The 14363-nt window shown below is 41.6% G+C and overlaps 1 protein-coding gene across 11 annotated transcripts in view; it reads right to left on the bottom strand.

Moving 5' to 3' along the window:
• Window positions 1-14363, bottom strand: part of mrtfab (myocardin related transcription factor Ab) — a 32051-nt gene that overhangs the window by 15325 nt on the left and 2363 nt on the right. For 2 of the 11 annotated variants that reach the window (XM_086015881.1, XM_086015880.1), the window contains exons 1-3: window positions 13629-13915; window positions 12274-12323; window positions 10940-11107 (exon numbers count right to left, since the gene is read on the bottom strand). In XM_086015881.1, coding sequence (XP_085872007.1) covers window positions 10940-11087 — 148 coding nt within the window. In that variant the 5' untranslated portion in view covers window positions 11088-11107; window positions 12274-12323; window positions 13629-13915. Of the gene's footprint in view, window positions 1-8021; window positions 8520-10939; window positions 11108-12273; window positions 12324-13117; window positions 13421-13622; window positions 13917-14363 lie in introns of those variants that run through there. The other 9 variants (XM_086015885.1, XM_086015883.1, XM_086015886.1 and 6 more) reach the window with 7 other exon arrangements.

The following is a 14363-nucleotide window of genomic DNA, read 5'->3' as shown; positions in this document are numbered from 1 at the left end:
ACTACTTGTATGAGCGGCGACATATCCACGCAAAGATAAACAAGCATGGCAATACTCAGGCGCAGCACAGAAGCACGCTTTTGGAGCGAGGAGGTACCGACTACTTTATTAGTGTGGTGAAAGATTAATATATCCATCACGGATGGTAGGAATGAGAAGCGGAAATTACCTTTATTTGCATCATGACATCGTTCGTGCGTCGCGGTTTGGACGGGGATATTCCAATTGATCACTATTACAAGATAACTTTATCTACACTATAAGTATACAGGAGTAAATGTCTGCTCACGCATGGAAACGGGTTTTTCCGAATGTTTCAGAAACTAACATTTTGACCAAATATTGACGGCATATGAACATATAATGACCGACATCAACAGAGGGGAATGAGGGCTTTTTAATAATTGATCTCAAGTGCATGCTCTACATATAGACTTCAAAGCTTGAAGGCACACACTATCAACAAATGCATTGTAATAATTGAAAAGCAGCCTCGCTTAACTACAAGTCACGACACTATCAGGATTCCAAACTGCCCTCGCTTAAGATAGGCTCAACCAGCAGTTCTCGTTCTCCTCCCTTGTTGTTTGCTTGAGTATCTCACTCTTATTTATGGGTTCAATCCCATGTGGCTTTCCCAGTTTCTCATGGAGCTATTTGAAAGGGGAAAATCAACAGGCCCAAATCAAGTCAAGAGTAGCAATGATCAGAGGAATCTGAGTCCCAAGTTAGAAATCATTTAAAATGCGTACCAAAGAGAGTACTAAATTTTTGTTCGCATTTATGTTCAGTTTGAAGACAATTTAATCGTCAAGTTTCGAGTAGACTGTGGCAAGACCTATCATAGTTCAGACATTGGGAACATTCCATGAACACTATTTGGCCTTGGACATTCTTATCTGGCTCTTTATTCACCCTTCACTGAATGACTTTTTTTTTTTTTTTTTTAAATAAAAGAAAAAAACTTGGGTTTTATGCAAACAGAAATACTGCGCTGTCTGACTGACTTCCTTTGGATTTGTAAATGAACAGCAATGCCTCCTCCGCAAATTTCAGAAGGTCATTGCAACCTGGAGGTAAGTCTTAAGAATAGCTGTATCTTAATTTGGAAAATATGTAGCAGTGGTTTTACTTTGCAGAAATCAATTCAAAAATGGGACACAAATAAAACACATTCAAAGCTGAGGGAAAAACAGTCTACTACTACAACTCGGCTGTAGTGGGATAAGTGACTCATTGCATTGTAATTCCTTGCCAAATAGTCAATGGTTGATCCGATTAGGTATCATGGAACCTTAAACTATTCTGAACAGGGTAGTACATTATCATCCATTTTTGTCCAACGCTTACTGTGCATTTTCCAAGTAATTACAAACATTACAGAAAGCATACGAAAAAGTAGTAAACCCAACTCATCCAGTAATCACTAACAAACAAGACCAAGCAAGCCTAGTTCAACCCAGCTGCACATGGACCCTAAAAACCTAACAGTCGAACTGAGAAAGTCTGTCCATAAATAGAAGAGGATCATGTTTTCACTCGGCCTGCAGAGGATAGATTATCCATGCCTTGACTACCACTGAAGAGAAGAAATATATTTATATGAAATATTTTCCAGACTGCAGCTAAATCTTGGTTCCAATGATCCGTCCTAGCGGTTGCTTAGGTGCACGTTAGTCTACGTAACAACTCTGAGGAGTTCTGCATATGCCTTGAATGAGATTGCAATTAGATAATCCATCAAAGTGCTCCAATGAGAGTGGTTAAATAATCCTCATCAACTACAAATTAAATCTTACTCTACTTAACTACACATTACTAGGTATGTGAATGCATGATAGCATTAGTCAGTTGGCATGCAGATATAATTGTGAGACTGATAAGTCAAATGACCTTGGAAGTTATACAATTCAGAATTCCAAGTGGAATTCTTATAACATGTCCTGCAAAGGTTTTATGATGCTGACAGTTTGACTCTGCAACAAATTACTTTGACTTCCCCTATTTTCTTTTGGAGAAACTGATTAAAAAAAAAGAAAAAAAAGAATGGGATGCATGGCAACATGCCAAAAAAAAAAAGAAAGAAAAAAAAAAAGAAAAAATGAACTGGACCAAAACCTTAGGCAGACCAAGTGTCAGTCTACCTTCAGTCACACCAGCTATTAACATTCCAGCCGAGAAAACAGACGGTGTTGTTCTCCTTTATTTCCTGGTTTCCACCCTCTGGGTCTGCTGTGGAATTTACCAGCAGTGTTTGCATTTGGCCGTGACCCAAGACATCAAGTTTGGGATTTCTTCTTGTTGATCGACTGACATTTCTTGGACTGGAAAGAAACAAAGCCTGAGAAATCTAGAGCAGGTACACACAAGGGTGGACAAGAAAACGGTGACTTTCTCCTTCTTGGGAGTTAAAACGTCCATTTTGGAACGAGGATGCGGAACTCAAGAGACCGTGCCTGCTTAGCTGTCGTCATATGCGGAATATATACACTCGAGTAACTGTTAAGTTCTTAAATGTAAACTGAGCAATAGAAAGGCTGCACTTGATCACTTAGTGTACTCACTCCATTTTTGTACTGGAAAGGAAAACGTACTGCCAAAACCATTGAGTCAATGTCTTTGTGCATTTGCAAACGAAGCCAAGGGAATCCAAATGTATCAGATGAATGCTGTAATTCCATGCAGCCATGCATTTTCCATACCGCTTTTCATCACGAAGGTTGCAGACGAGCTAGAGTCTATTAAAGTTGTCATTTGGTGAGAGTAAATCTTGAACTAGCCGCCAGCCAATGGCAGTTCTGTAATTCCTTACTCACTCATTCGTTCCATTTTTTTAAGTGACAATATAGAGATTTATTAACGACTAATATTTTTTTTTTCATCCAACGACATGCTTTTGTTGATGTCACTTTTCATTCAATTATCACGAGGAAATCAACCAATTAATGTGGTGTGGAAAGTCACCTCCAATCGCATTGAAGCGTTATCCAGATGGAAGATTTCTCTAAACTCACTGATATAAAAATGCAGGATTTTGTAACCATGGTGACAAAAATGAAGCTGAGCCTTGTGAGTACTTACTACAATGCTCACTAATATTGTGCTGAAAGGTAACTTAATTCCGATGCTGTGCTGATTTACATAATGATTTGACATCTAATACCTATGATTTCATGGACTGAAAAAGCAGACGTCAATCTGATCCAAGAACACTTGGCGATTGAAGCCGCCTAAGTGCTGGTAATTTTTGTTGGGTCTTGGAAAGTTTAAGGGTTCTTTGTTAAGCGGGCTGCAGTTGCACCCTCCACTTTGTCACATCTCGCCCATAAAAGCAGTACAACCGAGGTCTAATTGTACACTGTTGAAGGACACTGCAGAGGTCTATAAAAGCACTAGCGCTGAATGAAATCCAGAGACGGCCAGCTGGCAGCTGCTCCTACGTAATAACATGAACCTTCACTGTACACCAACATGGACTGAAGATTAAGCTGTTGTAAGCACATGGGAAATTCCGAAAGAAAGAAAGAAAGGCCGCAAGAGATTGAACACAGCAGCAGGACCAGACGGGTTGTGTTTCAACCACGGTGAGTTTGTCACAAGCGCTTACATAATTCCGACATCTGAAAGTAATTTTCATTGGACCAAACCCCCTAACCTCCTGCCCTACTTGCACAGGAACTTTGCTTGCAATTTCCACTGATGTCCAATTCAGTCCCGTTGAAACAGACTGATCCTCGAGAAAGGTGGCTACAGCCCATTAGCGCCACTGCGGGAACTAAATAGCACAGATGGCAATTATACTCAGTTTAAAAGAGTGTTGCATCTGTTTAGAAAGACACACGGTTTGGCCTGGCCTGACAATGTCTCCTTTCTATTCCTGCCCTTAACAGCTAATAAAAAACAGCACACTGACTTCTTTCACTTAACCCAAAGACCAGATCATGATTAGACAGACCATACTAGCATATATTTCTATTTTTTGTGTGTTAAAGGTGAGCTGTAAAGTTGAACCACTAAGGCATGGGGGATTTTTGTCACTGGCCATAACATTTATTTTTATCCTTCAGAGGGCTTTTATGAACACCAATAAATATATGAGCGCCTCATATTACATGACAAAATGATAATAATGATAAATAACTAGTTTTGGAATCAGATGCCAGTAAAAATGGTTTGCTCTTTTAAAAGGGGGATTGGTAATAAAAAATCTCAACATTTTTAAATGTGATGAAAATTTGCAATAATGGTATATTAGCGAGAAACAAAGTCAATGCGCATAATTTGTTTTGGCGGACCACATAACTGATGTGGCGGGCCGGATCTGGCCCCCGGGCCTTGAGCTTGGCACCTATGCTGACTGACCACTGGTTGACCCACTATTTGTTCAGATTTTGAAACATTTCTTCCTCCCTAAGTTTAATGATTAACATGTAATGCATGCAATAACACCCTTATCACAATCTACTTCCTCTGCAGTCTCGCCTGACGTTACCAATGAACATATTTAAAGGTTTAGCCTGCATTGTTTTTTGTTTTGCACAGTCGTCAACACAGGATTTTCCTCAGCACACGGTTCAGTGAGTGAGTCACTCAAAAAAGAGCAACAGGAGTGTGGTCAAGTGAACTCTGCTCTGTTCAACGTGCTAACGCCAAGTGTGCCGTGCTTACGGTTTGCAGGTGAGTCACAGCGTAATAGCTGTTCTATTATTTAGAAACACGAGGACGATTCGTGCTGAAGCCAAGTCACAAAGTAGTTGATGCAGACACACACAGACATACGTATATAGTAGCTCCACTGTGTGTGTGTCACCTGACAACTCTAGGCATCGTTGCGACTGGATATATGTCAAAATAACCATTTCGAATGAATAACCAGTGGCAGACTTAGCATTAGGCATACACAGCCAATTATCTGAGGCCCGAGTCTTCCAGGGGGCCTAAAAGGTCTCATAAAAATTGGATTGATAAAAGCTCTTCTCAGATGAAGTAGTGAGAAAAAAATGGAGTGACTTGAATGACACTTTTCACAACCAAGATGTGAGAATTAAAGTGATCCAAGTAAACTAGTAATTATTATTAATTGGGAAAAATGAATGGGTTTATCTTGGGCCCCGAATGACTAAAAACTTTAACTAACTTTTGCCCATGATGCCTGTTTCCATGTGCTAAAGAGTGGCAGTGATGCATTGAAAAAAGCTGTTTCATCAACCATCATTTAAAAAAAAAAAGCCCTTAGTAGCTGACCCATTAAAAAAGACAGAGAGGTTAAAAGGCCACTTAGTTGAGGCCCAACATTTTTAAGAGGGCTCAAACGTATCGTATTAAACACTTGCCCGGACAAGTGTTTTTTTGCACAAATGATCCAGTAGGTGTGCTATCGCTAATAATAACTATTGTCGTGCAACATATGAAAGTTAATTCTGACAGAGTCTTGGTCAAACACATGAATTATCAATAATACTTGTACATGTTTTCATGGTTTGTTTGCTGTCCAAGCCATATGATGCCGCATGATTTAACACTTTGCAAACCTGCAAGCCTTAAGGCGTATGTTAAACGTGTGTGTGTGTTGTTTCTCAGCGGCATGAGTGGGCTTGTGTCTGTGGGTGTGCGTTCGCCATTGCTCCTGTTGCTAGGAGCAGACCTACGGTGCGCCGCTGATGCAGTGCTTTTTTCAAGCTGTAAGGCAACAGCTCAGATTTTGGCTTGTCCCTAACTTCTCATTATCTAACATGATTGTCTTCTGTATGACAAATAAAAGTATGCTGCGGGGTGTGCAGTGTATCCGCGCAAGGGCTTGTTGAAACACGACACAGTCGGGACAAGGAGGCTAGTAAAGCCTGTACATGCATGTCCGTGTTCCAAAAGTGACACGAGTTATGAAACCGCATGGGGTCATGGTGCAAGTCCTATGTGTGTTGGGGATATAATGCGATTGCATAAATATGGACGATTATTGTACAACAATGTAGATCTTGCCACATGCTGCTCTTTTAATTGCAGGTGTTAAAATTAAGCCTCTTTCACATTCACGGCAAATTGGTGCATCAGAGGCATAACGGTAGCCAGGGTGTACAGTATTTTTACCTTTTATAATTAGCTGCGTGGTGACGTCATGGACAGAAGTTAACCCGTGTAATGTAATTAGGCACGTGCGATGATTTATCATGGTTTTAATAAGTCAAGGTGAAATGCTACTGCTGGCTGTCACCTTGAATAAGCTTAGGGGACTTCTCAGTAGGTTGGCTGCTTGTAGAGTTGAGTATGCGAGACGCCACTTTGAAGTTAATTGAGCTTTGTTTTTATTCTCTCCTTTTCGGCGAGCAGAGAGGGGAGGGGTGAGCAGTTACGCACGGAGGCGGAAGGTAGGGAGGTAGCAAGATGAAAGAGACTGCAAACGCGGCTACATTTTTGCTATGTTGATTAATGTTGTTATCCTTTCATTGTCCTAAAAAGTTTGGAAAAAAAAAATGATGATGCCAGTGGGTACTAGTTAGCCCTAAGGACAACGTAAATAGCCCAGAGGTTAGCTGTAACAATTGCTAACCAGTGATGGGACACATACTGAGTGTAAGTGGGTGACTTACTAAGAAGAATTAAAATATAAGATGCATGTTAAAATGTATTTATTTAAACTTAACATGGTATGTGTTTCTAAAAGTAGGACATATTTTGTTGAAAAATCTAATTATGTCCAATGGGGGAAAAAATGCTGTTTAATGACCCAAATATTTCAAAAGACATTTTGGAGCTGCAATTTTAATACCATGATACCCCAGTATTTTTATTCACGGTTATTATACCATCAGTATCTAGTATCGGTCCATGCCTAAATGTAATAAAAGACGCTTTTGAACAAATCCTTAAAAAGCCAATGTCAAACAAATAAGTACAGTGCTACGCTGAGAACGCTGATGTCTTCCAAGAGCTTTTCAAATCTTTGGGCAAATGTTTTGGTAGAATTCCAAATTGTATGACCTCATGTGTGTTCATCTTCAGAGGTTCCACCGTATAGATTATGACCACATTTTGGCAGTGAAGTAAGGACATGGCAGCTGGAAAGTTTTGCTGCAGCAACTTTTTGCATTGAAACCTTCACTAAATTGTTTTAGCAGTCATAGCCTAAGGCTGGTCTGTATTAATGCAACCAAAGACATTTTTTGCCATGCTAGATCGTCTTTTGCCAAGATATGGAACCATTTTCCAAACCCATTCTTCCCTCTCCAGTCTGACTGAGTGCTCTGTGGGTCTCCGCTCTTGGCAGCCTTCCCATCTGTTACATAACAATGTTTCCCTAAAACGCATACTGCTCTCGTCCAGGCTACGAATCTCGCTGAAGAATCTAACGCACTTCAGACTCCAGTGTGTTGCTGTTTGCAAATTTCACGTGTGAGGATGAAAACCACTTAGGCTTTCTATCAGCCTCAACCCTGCCCTTATTACCCAACATCCCCATGTCGGCTGGACCTATCTATTGTCATTATGCAAAGGGTGGGGAGAAGAGATGCGATCTGTATCTGTCTTTTGTTTACATGCCAGGATGATGTGGGCTGCAGAGCAAACACTGACGGACTTTCAGCATCAAGTCCTCCCTGTGTTTTGCCAGTTCGGGCTAAACTGAGATCATCTGGACCCAGTGGTAAGGATCCAAAATGAAACATTTGGCCTTTCTTAAAGCAGTGGTGGCACATGGGGAAAAGGAAAATTAAAATATCAGATTACAGCGCAGCCTGTATTCTAAGACGGAACAATCTGTTCTGAGGGAACTCAATTGTGTCATTTCAATCCTCTCTTTATACAACCGGCCTAGAATATGTAGGCTTTAAAATTGTAGCCAAAATAAAAAAACAAAAACAAATTCATACACTTGTTCTCAAAAAAACAAGGCGCAAAGTCATATGTACGCATGCAAGCACGCCCACCACACCCGTACTGAGCAAGCTGATACAAATTAGATTCTGCAGAGTGATTTTTGCGGCACTGCCATCATTTAAAAGACAAATAACTGTCAGTGACATTACCTGACAGGAGAGTCATATCCCTCTGGACCATGCCGAAAGGAAGCGTCACCCTCCGGGAGAGATTAGTTTTTCATACTTCCAACAAAGGCAGAGTAAGCGACGTGCAGAGGGAAAAAGAAAAGTGCACAGCTGCCAGGGCAGAGTGCTGCAGAAAAGTCACATTAAACACCGCAGCCAGTAGCTCCACAGGTTGCGCGTCACATTCCCCTTCTGTGGACTGTCTACAAGTGAGTGCATGCCCTGGCAGAGAGGGCGTGTGTAGGTCGGAGTGGATGACAAGGTCCACCAATCAGTTTCCATCTCTCAAGAGCTTCCTTCTTTTTTTTTTTTACATTTCTAACTTCGCGTTGTCATTTACAAAGAGATAGAAAAACACTTATATTTGGTTGTTAGAGGCAACAACAACAACAACAAAAAGCCTCCTTCTTGACTTGCACACATTCTTGCTTTTCATTTTCCCTCACGTTCCTTCGGTTCCCTCTCGGCGGTTATGCAATAGTGACATTTCAGACACCCCGCCCCTGTCCTCCTCCTGCACGTCCTTCTTATAGCTTTGCTGTGCGGCGGGCAGTCCTATACGCTAAAAGGCTCCTTCAACTTGGTAACTACAGCAATCACGTTGTCATTGACGTGTTGGTTAACAGGAAATGTTTTTCAGCCCTGTTCACATTCAAACAGAGACCAAAACACACGCATAAAGACCTACACGTCTCTGATGCTCTTCCTGGAAAACATGTCACCTATGTCTATACACACACAATAAATCTTGCAGACTGTTTATTACTCAGGAAGGATCCTTGTGTAATGGATGTTGCATAACTTGGTGTGAGATATAAAGCTTTGATAAGCTTTATCTCCCAGCCAACACTACTATATGCATGCGTGCATGCCGCCTTAAAGCATCTGCAATCTTGATTACTTTCAGGACGATTGCATGCTGCAACACGTCTGCTTTGAGCTGCTAGAATGAAGTAATAAATAGCCCAATGAGAGCAGAGGGTGTTCAGCATTGGGAGTGACACCCTCGAGCTATGTGTGTGTTATTGGTAAAGTGGCCTTGTGACATTTCTTTGATATACTTTGCTACGTTGTGATAAAATGTTTATTAAATGTCCCAATCCACTGCATTCACAGATCAAAGGTTTATCAAATTCCAGTAGTGATGAGTAATTGTGGATGATTCAGCAATTGCTGGAAGTCCCAACATGTGGGATTTTTTTTTTTTTTTTAACAAATCTAAACTTGCTTAATACCCCCTTGCCCCAAGACAAATTCAAAATACTTCAAACAACTGTGTCTCCACTCTGCAGGGAACAAGGGAAGTCTCATATGGACAAGTGCGGTATGTGTGGTCAAATCTGGATCAATGCAGAAAGACAATGGCCAGTGTTAACCTGGCAGTATTCCACCATCGGCAGGAACCATTTGCTCATCAATTTTCCGCTCTAGACAGATTCAGATATCCTTGTCTTGCTTTGGTCAGGATGGGCAACATTTTGCAGTTAAATTCTCTCTGCTTCCGGGAATGACTCCCTCTCTTGTCATTTGAAAACACAGAACAAAATGGAGGAAATCACTACAAATGTTCACCAAAGAGGACAACCCTGAATAGACTCGAAGACAGTTAAAACAATTCAGACAACACCTTAATGTGTTCTTAAGAGACTTGCATTCAACATGCCAACAACATTTCAAGCCATAATCTGCTGAATAAAAAGTATTCAACACTTACTTTTCATCTTTCCATAATGGCGCTTGCACTGAGAGAACAACATTTTCCTTTATGATGTATTCAAAGGTACCAAAGCCCCACCCCTTCACATTTGGAACCAGTGGCTACATTTACATGGGCACATTTATTCAGATTAAGAGCCTGATCGGAATACAAATGCTTCATGTACACATCCCAGTCTGAATATTCTGACCCGGTCAAGCCCATTCCGATCAAGATTTTATACCGAACGGGAGGGCTGGGTTATGTCGATTGATTATCTGATCGGCGTGCATGAAAACACTTATTCCGAAATTTGGGAACAAACCTTTACCGAGCATGTTTGTGACTGTTATTCCCGGAAGCTAGTAGAATCAGAGCGGGAGCAAGACTGAACTGATACATTTGCAGCTCCATTAGGACGTGTTGACTCGACGTAACAGCGCAAACGGGAAAAAGATGGAAAAAAACGCTAACGTTTAAAGGACTGCTGTTGCACTTCAATCGACTGTAACAGCAGGTCAGTCCTAAAAGACAAGCCGAGTATGTGCAGCGGTGTCTTCGCTCACTTCGTTCCGATGACCTCACTCTTGGACTCACATGCGCACACAAAGCTTGTCCCCAGTCTTTAAACAACCTCCATGCTGAGGTAAACTGTCCACTGACGAACGAACACGATGTACAAACACGCTGACATCATTTTCCCCCAAATTTACTATTTTACCTAAACATTTTAGGACATGTTGTCTGTAACACTTGAAACGCAGGCAGAGAGCTGAAGCCAAACAAAGCAATCCCAATAGCCATGTCTTGAGTAAACATGATTTTATAGGTGACTCTACATACCGTACAGCTTCAGGGAGCTCGAAGGCTCATACCAGCACAGTATATGTCCTGTAACCCTGGTTGACGTCCAAGCTGGTTACATTTTTTTTTTTAATTCTCCCCATCGCCACCACTCACAAACTGTCACCGAAATCTTTACTAATGCTACAAGAAATGTTTGATGTATATTTTAGCATTCTTGGCTGTCTCACATTCAAACTTAAAAGAAAGTCTCAGGAAACGCAAGACCTGTGTGTGGAACTGCTTTCTGCTTACTGAGCTGAAGTCTCATGCGATTTGTTGAACCAGGATGGAACAAGAAATCGACTTTGCTGGGATGCCGCGTTGTTTTTGTGGTGTTGGGACAGCATCGCTAACTCACCATTCTTGCGCTCCTGTAGCCGCAGCTCCTTTGGAGCAGGTTGCAGGGACAGCTCCTGGAGTTCGCTGGTCACTGCCTCGCTTTGAGGGCTGTGGGTGGAGACCCCCGCCCCCGCGACTTCCATACCGTCGGCTTGTGGCTGCAGCATTGTCAGGGTGGCAGAGAGACCTGCAACAAAATACACTTTCTGTTCAAATGATAAAATTCCATGTTACCTCCACAAGATGAGTTGCAAAGCTCAGGCTCCACCCACTAGTCATGAAAGTTAACAAAAGCCAGACTCGCTGGCCTGGCAGTATATGGGCCGACCATAAATGAATGCTTCAGGATCCATCTTTTTTAATTTTGTTACTTTTTGAGCTTTGTAATTCTAATTTAAAAAGTAACTGAAAGTCTTTACAAGCGACTGTCCACTTGATATATGTACAATGTTGTTTGCAACTTTGCATCACCATAATTGTCACTAAGCTGTCAAAAACGGAAATTTTCCCAGCCGTAGCTTACTTTCTACACTGACAGAGAGGGGCCAGATTTCTAGTTTGAAAGTGAAGCGGGGATAGAACAGATGCCCAATGACCTGTTCCCTCACAAAGATGACGTGTGACAAAATGCGCTCCCACGCTCCCGCTGAAAATGTCGCCGGCGCAGCGGCTCTGGACTCATGTCAAAAACTGAATGTCAGATTACGCTGTAAATTTGTCACGAAAACGTGTTACCCATGAGATGATTGCCTACGACGTGAAGCCTCTTAATCAAATCTTCCATTTTGAAAAACAAAAACAGACAGGCTGAGTGACTGGATGGCACACGTGCAATTTGTGGCGATAAAACGGAGACCAGCTGCGTCACTGTGTTGATTGCCCCCTTACCCTCTACGCAAATATGCTTTCTCTAGCATTGGGGTCCTCGCGGGGATTCCTGCACAGTGCACCTGAAAACAATCATGCGGCTCTGCTGTCTCACAATCAAATGCCACTGCAAACATATTTGAATGGTAAAGCACACAATTCTGCTCAATCTACAGTAACATTATTGTCACGATTGATTTAAATGGTCAAAAAGGTTTTGTAGGTGTGTTTTATATTCCTGGCAAGCAGTGGGGAACATGACAAAAAAAAGTATTTAAAAAAATATTGGGAAAAAAAACATTGGGGGATGGGGAAAACAACTATTTTGCTAATGCTTGTGCACACACCCAAACATCCCAGACGTCTGAACATTGACTACGAGCAGATATAAGCAAAGACAAGTGCAGCAACATAGTTTCAATTTCAGGCATCAAGATAAGGAGTAAGGTTCCTGCTTGTCGAGTCACGAGCGGGAATCAGGCTTACCAGATTCACTTTATCTTAAAAGGGTGTGCTCCCATTCCAGCAAGTCACAGCTGTTGAAGAACATCAAAGAGGAAAAGCATTAATGCTTATGTCAATGAGACAAAAAATGGGGTACTGTTGGTCGACATCATATTCCCACCAAAAATCAAATGATTTGTTCATTTAACCAATCATTTTTTTCATCTGACAACCACTGGTACCCTTTAAATTCCATTCCATGAGTTGGTTTGAGAAATTGAAATACTGAACATTATATGGACCTCCGTATAAGGTCATAGTTTGATGTCCAAATTTCGACCTACTTTGGACGCCTTGTAGATGACGTACACATGTGATCCACGACCGACCGATGCGTTACAGACATCTGGGTGGTACATGGAACGTCGCATATTTAGTGAGTGCAGTCAAATGGTCATTGTTTTGCATCAGACTGCACCCCTACAGCAATAATTAATCAAAATTGTGTACGTGTACGTACGGGTGCAGGACATCAGGTATGTGCATGCTTAGTTGTCAGCTGTTCACTGTACTGTAATATCACTAGTACAGCAATGTATGTAGATGTTTGAAAGCATTTGAAATGCTATAAACAGTGTTTGGGATTATAGTGTATGGTATATTCATGGTTAGTAGGAAGTTATAATCACTTTTTAGTAGCGCATCAATAGTACCCACGGAAATTTGCTGTTCGGGGTCGGTTTGGGCCCTATTCCCGCGAATAACGGGGGGTCGACTAAAATACACACATCTCTGGGTGCGTAAAACTGAGTACAGTACATATAACAAAGACAATTATCACGTCATCGACTGCTTTTCTAATACACGTTTTAAATCGTAAACCTACCATCAACCAACATAACGGTCCTGAATAGTTCCCAAAGCGGTGGGTATGAAAGGTTTGACAATAAATGTGGGCTACAGAATCCACGTTGAGGGAGGCCTGCCCATAGTTGTCATGGGGCGAGCTGCAAGCCTACAGCTGTCACTGACCAAAACAGACACAAGCTACGCTATTGTTAGCTTGTCTGGCTGGAAGTTAACCCCAGTTGATCGAAGTCAAACCAGACGACAAAACACACAAGTATCAGAACAACTCAAATTTAACATCAGTATAACAACTATGTACGTAAAAAAAACACCGTCCGAGAATGAAACCGGTTAGACGTCCACGCTCGCTTCGCTAATCCAGCCCAAGTTAGCAAAGCACTATTAGCATGCCGTGCTCACCACACTTTGCAACTACATTCCTAGCTAACTCCCAGCTAATCGCTCACGTCTATCACGCAGTGGTTTTCGTAGATGACGCGAAATTTATCGCCGTAGCTGCAGTGTCTCAAATTTGTCATTACCCTTACTTATCATGCTCGCCAGTGTTGTGTTTTTGTCTGCGAAGATAGAGCTCAGACACCTCCGGCCGCTGCCACTTCCTGATGACAAAGGAAACTTTAACCGGAAAACCCTCCTCTACGTGGTAGGACGCTTCAACGTCTCTCCCCCCGAATTGTCGACACTCTTCTGTGGGATTGTAACATACTGTTGTCATGAGCGCACATTTTACAGTGTACTATTCGTTATACTGAATTTTACTGCAACTGTAAGCGTGGTTAATGCAATTTGAACGCATGTGGATGACAGCAGACATTTGCCATCAAGGTATTTGCTTCCACCTAGTGCAAAATAAATGTACTGCAGGTAATGAAGTGAGCAGCAGGGCAGGTCCAGTAGTGCCTTTACATATGAACGACTCGATATGCGACTATTTTTTTGTCATCGGCCGATTTGCTTTGACTTTTAATGGAAAGTAAAAATCAATCAAGTCAAACATAAAACAGAGAGAATTGCAGCTTGTGTATTTAAAACTTAATGAAGAATGCCAATGACTGGTTAACTAGTCGCAGTAGAACCCTTTCAGCAATGGAGGAGCAACAAACGTAGTTAGACAATATCATAATACGCAAGTCATATATTCTTTATCTTCTTTCTTTCTTTCAACCAATATTGTAGCATCTTATTAAGACAGAGCAGTTGTAGCTGGCTGAATGACTGTATTATACAGCCCCCACCGTGGCCAAGGCTTTCATTATGTTGCT

This window comes from Filicampus tigris, chromosome 19 (genome assembly GCF_054856515.1).
Source record: "Filicampus tigris isolate MCC_2025a chromosome 19, RoL_Ftig_1.0, whole genome shotgun sequence".
NCBI lineage: Eukaryota > Metazoa > Chordata > Actinopteri > Syngnathiformes > Syngnathidae > Filicampus > Filicampus tigris.
Note: the sequence above shows the minus strand (reverse complement) of the source record. Positions and strands in the feature narration are given on the sequence as shown.